The sequence below is a fragment of the Triplophysa dalaica genome, chromosome 6, assembly GCF_015846415.1.
Source record: "Triplophysa dalaica isolate WHDGS20190420 chromosome 6, ASM1584641v1, whole genome shotgun sequence".
NCBI classification, from domain to species: Eukaryota; Metazoa; Chordata; class Actinopteri; order Cypriniformes; family Nemacheilidae; genus Triplophysa; species Triplophysa dalaica.
Window position 1 is genome coordinate 2,028,944 of NC_079547.1, and position 11,333 is coordinate 2,040,276.

At 38.2% G+C, this 11,333-nt stretch overlaps 1 protein-coding gene across 2 annotated transcripts; it reads left to right on the top strand.

Annotated features, from left to right (window-relative positions):
• Window positions 1-5,843: 5,843 nt before the first annotated feature.
• Window positions 5,844-10,685, top strand: ptger1a (prostaglandin E receptor 1a (subtype EP1)). 2 transcript variants are annotated; one of them, XM_056750602.1, is made up of 3 exons: window positions 5,844-6,350; window positions 6,892-7,842; window positions 8,365-10,685. In XM_056750602.1, the coding sequence occupies exons 2-3, from the start codon at window positions 7,003-7,005 to the stop codon at window positions 8,632-8,634; spliced, it is 1,110 nt and encodes a 369-aa protein (XP_056606580.1). In that variant the 5' UTR covers window positions 5,844-6,350; window positions 6,892-7,002; the 3' UTR covers window positions 8,635-10,685. The 2 variants fall into 2 exon arrangements, with proteins under 2 accessions (XP_056606580.1, XP_056606579.1); XM_056750601.1 differs by having other exon boundaries at window positions 6,950-7,842.
• Window positions 10,686-11,333: the final 648 nt, after the last annotated feature.

The following is an 11,333-nucleotide window of genomic DNA, read 5'->3' on the forward strand; positions in this document are numbered from 1 at the left end:
TTTTAAAAACAATATGCATTCATTTCCAGAGTCTGATGTTTTGGTGGATGCAGAATACGAAGAATATCTCTATATTTATGTCTCTTTCTTTGTCTGCGATCTTTAAGCATACATTTATCTTGACAGCTGAAATAGATACTGAAAGAAAACGCTCTGTGCCGAACATGCTGTACTTCTCGTGGCTTCAGTATTCTCATCGCATATCTTGTCTTTAATTACTGATGTTACACAGACAATTTTTCTGACCTTTTTGGGATAGTTTCTTCGGGCATCGAACATCTCACAAGCTTTTCGAACACCTCACATTGTGTGTTTTGAAATGTGTGTCACCTTCCAGCAACACAACGGGAGCTCTTTATAGCAGAATATCTACAGTAAGATGCTGTTTTTCATACAATGAAAGTATATGGTAATCACAGTTGTCAAGGCAAAATTGAGGGATTTAGATGTTACTCACGGTCCTGGTATGGCTTCAGAAGCCTTAGAAATATAGCATAAATACCATTTTAATATAATACCATCATAATATTTTTGTCATTAAACACCATGCTTATTTGCTTTTGTTTTAGAGCAAATTATGTTTTTTGACCTGTTGTAGCTCCTGGGGACCTGCGGTCACTCCACATTGGCATTCTGAGCATTTTGACATTTTAATGTGAATGTGGCTAACCCCAGTTGAATAGTAAAAGATTCATGGCTGGGTGGAACTTTGGGCCGGAGAATGATTTGTGAGTTTTTGCATGTCTCTGACTTCAAACTGAACATAAAGCCTGTGGCGACATGAAGAGAAATCAAGTTTCCAGCCTAATTGTTTCAGGGAAGCTTCCAGACTCATTTCTATCATTTTTTAAGCAATTCAGCCTGTATTTAAGAACAATTCGGCACTGTTTTGTACATTCATTTATACATTTAGCATGTCAGATTAACAGGACTTTTATTTTCTAAATGATTTTAATAATGCACATCACCAGGGTCATGACTAGTGTAAAAGACAGCCCACTGCCCCAACGACAGAATCCAATGGTGTGGTAGAAGCGATCTCATGTTCTGCTTCTCCTCAGAGATTTCTACATGAAGTTATTTAGGAACTGTTACAATTCAGTTCAATTTATATGACTCTGTGCTCAAGACTCCAATTTTAATATGATATAAAATAACTCTATAAAAAATCTATAAATCTGCATACTCTAATATTTATTATTTAAAGTCATTCTTTCGATTGGGACCTGCAGTCGCACAGAGTCTCATGCCGGCCGGGTTCATGGATCTCACGGACACGAAACGGTCAGTTCTGATCTAGTCAGAGGTTGCCGGGTAAACTAAGATCATTAAGTTTGGCCGCTATATGCTTGTTCAGAAACATAACAATAGTTATTTTAATAGTTATTATTTAAGCCAGGTGATTGGTGGAAATTTGTAACATGTGAGGTTTAGTAATGCCCCATTTATAATTTAAAGTCTAATATAAACTAGTCCATCCTATCCTGACACGTCGATTTTGCGATGACAGAACAGGTTCCTTTCAATCTACTGGTAACAACAGAGTCTGAAGAATTCAGATAATATCAACAATGACAATTTATTATACCAGGCAGGCAAAACAATGATTAAAATCATAGAATGCACATACAAAGAAATTCCTAATTTAATAAGCAAAGATTATCAACATAGTATAAGAATAAAATAAAACCACAAAGTTTATCATACCTGGTAAAATCGAGACACACAGTTGCAGTGTGGGAAGTTCTGGTTACAGATGCTTCCCTTAGTCTTTTGCCAATGTACCTTACATACCCAAATGTAACAAAGAATTGTGAATTCAATGGTCATTGTGAAATTTAGTTTAACTCCTGGCTGACGAGATCATCAGCCAATTTATCTGTGAACAGGATTCCCTGATAAAGCCAATCCTGTTAGAGGAGTGCAGGTCATGTCCTAAAGTTAAAAAAAACGTTAGTTAGGTTTGAAGGAACGAGACCCTTTCACACATCGCACCAAGACATTTAAAACAATACCAAACATGATGTTCAAATCTTCATAACATGACAAAACATTTTAAACACAATATGGAATGTGTAAGCACTTTTCCAATGATCAAGGCCTGAAGAGATGAAGGGGAGGAGAGAGATGTGATAAGAAGAGAGCTTCAGTTCATGGACATCATTAAACTTTTTTTTTTACATTTTTTAGGCATTTGGCAGACGCTTTTATCCAAAGCGACTTACATTGCTTTATCCTATACATTTTACATAGGTATTTGCAATCCCCTGGGATCGAACCCACAACTTTGCATTGTTTTACGCAATGCTCTTAACACTGAGCTACAGGAAAGCTCATCAACCCCTGATGGGAGGAAAGGATATCATTCCTCAGGATCAGGCAACAAAGGGGGTTTTATTGTTTTCTAGCATCACAAACAACCTTAGTTCTTAGTACTTTCCAGCTGCCTTACTAGAAATTCTCAAAGACATCAATTGTATTATATTGAGAGCAAATGGAAACTTTTGCTTAAGTCTCAATTACGTCTCAGATATTTCTATAAAGAAAATGAGGCCAGAATCTCACAAATCTCTACCTTATCTCAATAACCTCTCAAACTGAGGTCAGATTTGTCAAATGTGCAATCAAAAGTCAATATTATTGAAGATTAAATTAACTCAAACATTTCTCATCAAATTGACCTAAATCCAGATGGTTTGACCTCTACGATCTACATTTATTTTACACCTCCAAACGTTTTGTGCATTTCAACAATTTGTTTCTGTTTTTCTTCTCCTAAGACGTTTTAGAAGAAACTTCTGAAACCGAGTTGATTCACAACTCAGAACTCCGTAAAGTCTATGAAAGAAGAATCTCTGAGCAATAAAATTTTCCCCCATGAATAAAACAGTTCATCATGCATGTCTGCTAGCATCTGGATTCCTCCATCTTGTGTCTACTTGATTCCCAGAACCCTTCTTTTCTTTCCAGTTGCCACCTTGGTATCTTGCACATCTGCTTTGTAGCCAAGACACGTCTCAATCCGTTCTCATCTGCAAACGCTTGGTTAATTGGTTAAGGAAATAGCTTTACTTGTTTTCTCTACTGCGAATGTCACCGAGACAGATAGGTGAAAGACTATGACCTTTCACAAATCATATTACCGGGACACTTAATTCAAATAAGCCGTTTTCAGACCTGGAATAAAAACAGCTTCCGAGCAAGATGTGTAGTCTGTAACTGCATTGGTTGGATTAGGGCGACTCGTCCCTCGTGTCTTGTTTCAATGGGATGCTAAAGTGAACGACATGGCCTGGAATTCATCTCTGGTTTTATTGTCCAATACTCCTCTTTCAAAAGCAAACACATGGCCCATCAGTGAATGTTGTAAAGCAAACAAATGAGTTTAATACAACCCAGACTACATGAAGCTTGAGGATTTTAGGAATAGCTGCCCACCGATTAACACATACCACATTCCAATCCACAGAGATCCATTTCTGGAGCCCAATGTCTATTGCCATGCCAGGATAAATACCTGTTTTCATTTCTTATGCCAGAGGGAGTAAACACGCATCTGGGCAGATTTGTAATGTCTGGCAATGAAAAACAATGTTCAACCTCTGTGGAAAGCAAGAAACCCCTGCCGTCTTCTGACTTTGTGCTGCTTTACCTTCAAACAAACTGAAGGGGATCTAGGGATCTAAAGTTAACCAGGTCATGCCCCACTCTGAAACGTTTGGATTTAAGCCTGCGATGAAGTTGTTTTTATTTTAAAAGTAATCTTTCTTGGCATACGATTCCATTTACAGTCAATTCTATTGTTCTGTTCCGTGCCCTTTTCAGATCATATTCTGCTCTCGATTTGTAGCTTCCGTCATCTGATGTCGGACATGTAAAACACCAGCTGTCACTGTCAGAGAGTCAGACTTGCTCTTGAAGACCAAAATCGAACAGGATCCAAATGGCCACGTTCAGTGGATTATTAACACAATGGAGAACCAAAACTCTCTATACATGGAAAATTTCGCCTTGGCCAACAGAAACCCAAACTTGTACACATTTTGAACATCACATCTTTGAAAAGAGAAAAATACATTTCCACTGTTCGCTTTAAAGTTCCAATATCAATAATGGAAAAAAGTTTTTCTCATAAGTGCTTTCTGAGAACAGTTTCACCGCACAACTTGTAAAAACATTTTTGCTTTACAACCTTCATATAATTCAGACTTTGAACGTTTTTTCAAAGTGTCCAGCCTTATTTCATGATATTACAAATTGCATGAATCTGATTACATTGCGTTACTTTTCATGTTTATTCTGCATCAAATCAAAAGTTTGTAAAAAAAAATGTTTCCCTTTGGTGAACAATGACACCACAAATAAGACTGTCCTCTAAAAAAGAATAGGTTGTCAAAAACATATATAACTTTTTATATTTGTAAACTTGTAATATGATTTGTTAAATTACATTATGTTAAAATATATTTCTCTTAACTTAATCAAATCTACAGGTTAATATTGAAATTATTCTTTGTGTTTTACTTTTAACTTTTTGGCATTTGGCTCACCACGTATATGAATTGTTTACTATACCTCCATCCGAACTGCAGCATCCTTCACAAGTTTAAAAAAAAGCTCAAAATATACCTGTTACGCATTTATTTGACTGACCAATAACTGAATGAAAAAAACCTTGTTGTTCATTCTCTCCTTTGCTTACTCCAGCTTTAATCCTCCTAGTATGACCTTGTAAACTAACGATACTGTTTAGCGTGTTGACAAAATGTTTATATACTCTCCTACTTGTAGGTCGCTTTGGATAAAAGTGTCTGCCAAATGAATAAATAATTGACAAAACTCCATTTTTTACATCTATAGAGGTAATTTTGAGTGAATTTGCAAATAATTTTTCACACAACTCAAATTTAAAGTTAATGAGGAAAATGTCCGGTTAAAATTGATGAACTTTATTAAGAGAAGTTCTGTGGACTTTTGCTCAATCAACACAACAAAAATAGTCGCTGAACTTTCTTTGAGTTTTTTACAGTGTGCTAAAGGTCAATATTAAAACACATAAGCTAGACAGCACTTCTTCTAACTTCCCCTGTCACTTCTGTAATCAACATCCTAGTTTCTTTTCCCTTTCAAATATATCCAGACCATGTATGCGAATATTGCTTTCAGTCGGATTGCAAACCGCAAGAAGCCACTCCAGACTTCCAGAGTGCTGAAAAAGCAAGCAAGCAGACACACCTGTCTTCAATGAACATCTGGTTTAGTGGAACATCTGAAGGTATGTTCAAGGTCAGTTTGTGTGTTTGTGTGTGTGTGTGTGTGTGTGTGAGAGAGAGAGAGAGAGAGAGAGAGAGAGAGAGAGACTAGATCAGGGATCTATATATCAAAAATAACTTTAACAATTGAATTACATTTATTAGTATTTGATGTCTAGTAATTATCAAGCTTGACTGACTTTATTTGCTGAAACAGAAAATGTGTAATACACTTTAAAAAGCTCTTAAAAGTAATCATAAAGTTTCTAAAAGAAAATATATCAGATTGTAAATAATCTTTTACATACACAAAACCCATTCCGTTGCAAAACAATGTTCTTTTGTAACATTCTATAGAACATAAAAATGTAAGAAAGAAGTAGTATTTTTATAAGAACCTCTAAGTACCTGACTGATAGAAAGACATAACAAAAACCTGCTTGTTAAAATTTACCTGCATGTTTATGTGTTTGAATTGGCTTGAAATTGAATTGTAAACATTGATGTTTTATTGTTTGAAATAAAGAACGTTTGGATAGAAACAAATGTGTCTGGCTGATCGTATGTGTGATTGAGATTGATTTTCATTGAGGTGGGAGGGCTTATATACTGCAGCCTCCGTCTCGAGACACGTGAAGCTGAAGCGGATGCGTCTGCAGGAGGATGAACTTCAGCTCCGCGATACATGTATCAGTTCGTATTGCGGCACCATTGAGATCTACAGGGAAATTCTTCTCATGATCCAAGTGAATCTCCTGCAATACTGTTTTCTGAGTTAAATATGATCTGCCTTACGATTGGATTATATGGATGCGAAGATGCGCAGCAGTAAACGGAGTTTTTACTATTATTATTTTAATATTTTACTATTTTTTCTATTAAGAATCCATTGAAATTTGAAAACATTTTGTAAGAAATATACCTGGATTTACATGGATTGTTTTACAAAATATAAGCAATTACTGCCGTTTGGGTCTTTCAAACTTTTTAGCATTTTTTATTTACCTTTATAAACCTTTTATTTATTGTTGCGCGTGATAGGACATTGTTTTGATCTATGGATTGTTTGAACTCAAATGGAACTGCATGGATTTGATGGTAAGCACTTATATTGTTCTTACTGTATATACTGGGCATATATGCTGTGTCATAGGAAACTTGTTCCAGCATGTTTATTTATGGAATGTCTTCTGGAAAGTGCGTTAGAGCGCATCTAAGCAACATATTTAATGCTCATATTAATGATTTACTGATTCTCTTTTTGAGAGTGAAATGTTGACAGCATTGCAGAGTCAGAATGTTGAGGAATGTTTCTATACAACTTGTGCATGTCCGTATAGCCTCTGTCAGAACTTGTCTGTTTTTTTGTTCTCTGTCAGCTTTGGTGTGGCCCTTTTCATATTTCATATGCTGAAGAAAATAACGATCAGACATGAAAAATGATTTGGATAAATCTCATTTAAGCAGAGTTGCAAATGTTATTGTTTCTTGGAGGTTGTCTGTGCAAGATAACCCAAGGTCAGGTACCTTAAGATTTTGGAAAATGTCCATTTTTGACCCAACCATGGATGGAAACAATCCAGCAAGTGTGATCAGTGTTGGCTTTTTCAGAATCCTAAAGCTCTCTGTTTGTTTACAGGTTTAAATAAAAAAATCCCTGGTTTTCAATGTTGTCTTTTGGGTCTCCACCCTTTCAGCATTCCTCTGTGAAGATGCGACCCTCCCATCTCAATACTCCACTGAGGTAGCCATGCACCGCAGCAACACATCCAGGCTCGTGCCACTCCGCCCCTTTGCCAATCACAGTCAGTGGGAGGGTCATGTGACCTCTTCAGCACTTGAAAACGTCACCTCGGACCGTCCCATGAGCGGACCTATAGCTGCCATGCTATCAATGACCCTGGGCATCCTGTCGAACATTGTGGCTTTACTCATCCTGGCGAACGCGTATGCCCGCCTGCGACGCCGTTCCAAAGCCTTCCTTCTATTCGCAAGCTCACTGGTGGCCACAGATTTCGTGGGGCATGTCATACCCGGTTCAATAGTCATGAGGCTTTACCTTTCCGGAGGCGTACCCTCTGCAGAATACAACAGGTCGGATCCCTTATGCCAGTTCCTAGGGGGCAGCATGGTGTTTTTCGGCCTGTGCCCGCTCTTTCTTGGATGCGCTATGGCGGCCGAGAGGTGTTTGGGGGTCACAAAGCCACTGCTCCACGCTTCGCTGGTTACGATCACAAGGACAAAAGTCTCGCTTTCATTTATCTGGTTGGCGGCACTTTGCGTTGCCCTTCTACCCTGCTTCAAGCTGGGCTCGTATACCTACCAGTACCCTGGCACCTGGTGTTTCATTAAAGTTCTGGAGGACGTTGAAGAGGCGGACGTGGCCTTCGTTATGCTGTTCTCCGGTCTGGGGATGACAACTCTGGCTGTGGCTTTGGTCTGTAACACAGTGAGCGGACTGACGCTGGTGTTGGCCAGGATACGCAAGCAAACCTGTAACCGTCGGTCAGCTAGGTCACATGACATTGAGATGGTGGTGCAACTTGTGGGTATAATGGTCACGTCATGTATCTGCTGGAGCCCTCTGCTGGTGAGTATGAGTCATGGTTCAGAAACAAAATATGCTGATTTAAAACATTCTTTTATATATTGTCTGGTGTTTTTATTCTCTTTTATTTTGTATCGTCTGTATTATGGTGTTTTATTGTTTGTATTAAGCATCTTCATCTAGTGCCATCTATGTTTACTTTACAAATGGTCTCAATATCATAATGTAGGTCATCACAACATGCATGTAATGGTTGAAAATGTCTGTTTCAGGTTTTTTATTACTTAGCAACCTAGCAAAATATATAAAACCGCTTCAAATAAATAATACTGTTTTATTTTGTATTGTTTCTTATTCATGTTTATTTCATTTATTTTGCTTGCCCACATGTGCAATAAATGTTTAACCCGCTGAGTTAAAATGGATAGTTCTCTCGGAAAGATATACGTTTTGAGCTAAATGCCTGAAAATGTACGGGTTGCTATGAGAAACTGACATCTTCAAATGAAAAACAATGTTGTAAAATGTTCATAAATAATCTTTCTTCTGTCTTGTTCTCTGTAGATTGTTGGCCTAATTACAGTAACACAGTCGTACGAGGGCTCTATAGGAGATGACCTTCCCACCTATAAAACCCTGATGATAATGGGGGTGCGAATAGCTTCGTGGAACCAGATCCTGGACCCGTGGGTCTACATTCTTCTCCGCCGAGCCGTCCTCCGAAAGATTTACCTCATCACCAAACGTCAGACAGACTTCAAACAAAACAATTTACGCTGCTGGGAGATCCATTCCTTTCCCAGTTCAGAGAAAAATACTGTCAGTAGAGTATAAGAGGAAATCATCAAACTCAGACAGCGTTAACATTGTCACATCTGGGGCATTTCACACTATGTGTATAATTGTTTTGTATTTTTTCTTCCTTTGCAATGATCTCCTATGTTAAGTCATGAAGTGATGATGAATGTACAGTATTTTTATTACTGATTTGCACAGAGATGGACATATTGCTTTAGCTTCTTTATACATTCCTGTTATTCCCTTAATGCACAGTATACAACATGAAAACATTCACTGATAGATTATTGTGCATTTAAGATTATTTAGAATGTGTAACAATAGCTTGGGCTAATAAAATTGCCATAGCAGCAGGGACAGTGCAAAATGGTCGCAAAAACAATGTTTCCTTTATTTAACTGGACGAAAATCACCAAACCTTAATTCATCAAACATTTAATGGTTGTCAATCTTTGTACAGCATTAAAGGGAAAATCTGTCATCATTTACGTACCCTCAGATAGTTCCAAACCTTTACAAATTTCTTCGTTCTGCGAAAAAGAAATTTTGAAGAATGCCAGTAACCAATCCGATTTCATCCTGTTTTGACTCCTGTAGTATTTATTTTCTGGACTATAACATTGAAGTGCCAGTACATTTTTGTAGTGAACATTATTTTTCCTGGAAGAAGCTAGTTTACCACATGCGTATCTGATATGTATGTTACTGTGGATAAATGTGGATGTAAACATTTATATTACATATTTTTGCTTGTGTTATCCCTCCAATTTTCTGGAGGCTACCTGTGTTGTTTTTTATTGAAAGCATTATACCTAATAAATAAAAAACATGTTCAACCTCATTTCTATTGCTAACTGTGATTTTTTTGTTTGATAATTGTTTTGTTCATGAAGTAAGCTTAAAGCGGCCCTGCAACGATGTGTCATGCATTCTGACATCTTTACAGTGTTAAATGTGCTGTCTTCTCATGGTTAACATGGCCAGCTTGTCAAAAAACGACTTGGGCGTATTACGTAGTATTTCTGTGCTCGATACACTCCCCCAGTGATCGTACAGGTTTCAGAAAGTTTTTTTCGAACATATAAAACTGTTTTGTAACAACTTTTCTTAGTCCCTCATTGGGCATGTCACCCGGAAAAGCATGCGGCACCGCCAAAGGAGAGCAGGAGAAGGAGCATGTGCAGACGTCACTTGTAAGCAGGAAAGAAAGGGAGCATACCTTTGCGAAGTTCAGGTGTTTGTTTGTTTACTGCATTTGGGTGATGAATGTTATATAAACTGTGGATATAACGCTGGATTTGGAGATCGCTTGAAACTGATATATGGAGGAGTCCCAGCGCTAAAAGATGTTATGTAGTGCCTTTTAAAACTATTAATCATCACCCAAAATGCTCCACAGACGACACCATCTCCACCACACTCTGGCCCTCACTCATCTGGACAATTAAAGCACTTACGTCCGAATGCTGTTCATAGGTTTTAGTTCAGCATTCAACACCATCATCCCTCAGCACCTGATTGGGAAGCTGAACCTGTTGGGCCAGTCTGTAACTGGATCCTGGACTTTGTGACCGAAGGACTTCAGTCAGTCTGGATCGGAAACAACACAGGGCTGTATGCTGAGTCCTCCGATGTTCAAACTGCTGACTCATGACTGTGCAGCGACGCATAGCTAGAACCACATCATCAAGTTCGCCGATGACACGATCGTGGTGGGTCTCATCAGTAAGACAATTCAGCATACAGAGAGGAAGTGGAGAGGCTAACGGACTTGTGTAGAGTCAGCAACCTGTCTCTGAATGTTGACAAAACCAAAGAGATGGTTGTTGACTTCAGTAAGACACTATCCGCTGTACATCAAGGCTCCTCGGTGGATAATGTAAAGAGTACCAGAGTCCTTGGTGTCCACCTGGCGGAGAACCTCACCTGGTCACTCAATAACATCTCCATCACCAAGAAAGCCCAGGAGGCGAAGGTTCTTCCTTCGAAGGTTGAGAAAAGCCCAACTCCCTCCCCCCGTCCTGACCACGTTTTATACAGAGGGACTATCGAGAGCACCCTGAGCAGCTGCAGACTGAGCAACAGCTTCTTTCCACAAGCCATTCGAACTCCTAAATAAAAAGACTCAGGACTAACACATAAACACGGTAACATCCTGTTTGCATATTTGCACCCAAACTGCCTTATTTGCATATTTTTGCATCAACACGCTGCTAGTTCCTCATTGAACGAGTGGTATGATAACATGATCAATGTTTCACTAAGAATTTGCTTTCTGACATTTAACGCTGTGTACTGTGTTTTTTCTGTCATGATTTTGTACTAAATGTCGTTTTTTTCCACTTAATGTTGAATTTGCACAGATTGCACATGTGCACTTCTATGTTGTGTGATTGTCTTAAGGCTAAAATACACTACAAGACTTTTGCTGAGATTTTGCCCAGATTTCTGTTTTGTTCTAGAAAAACTGTGCCAGTCTGCAGATTTGATCAGTTAGTTTGTCTGCATCTGAAACTTTCAAAAAGTCTACAAGTGTTTGATGTCTCGTGTATTCTATCCATTAAGTATGTATAGAAACTTGGTCCTGGAGGAACGTTGTTTCGTATCATTGTGTACTGTACTGTATATTGTTGACACAATAAAAGCCATTTGAACTTGAATTACAACTTCATCATTCCATCCCGATCTTAAATATTTTTATAGTGGTAGAAAAGACGATAATTATGGGTATTTGA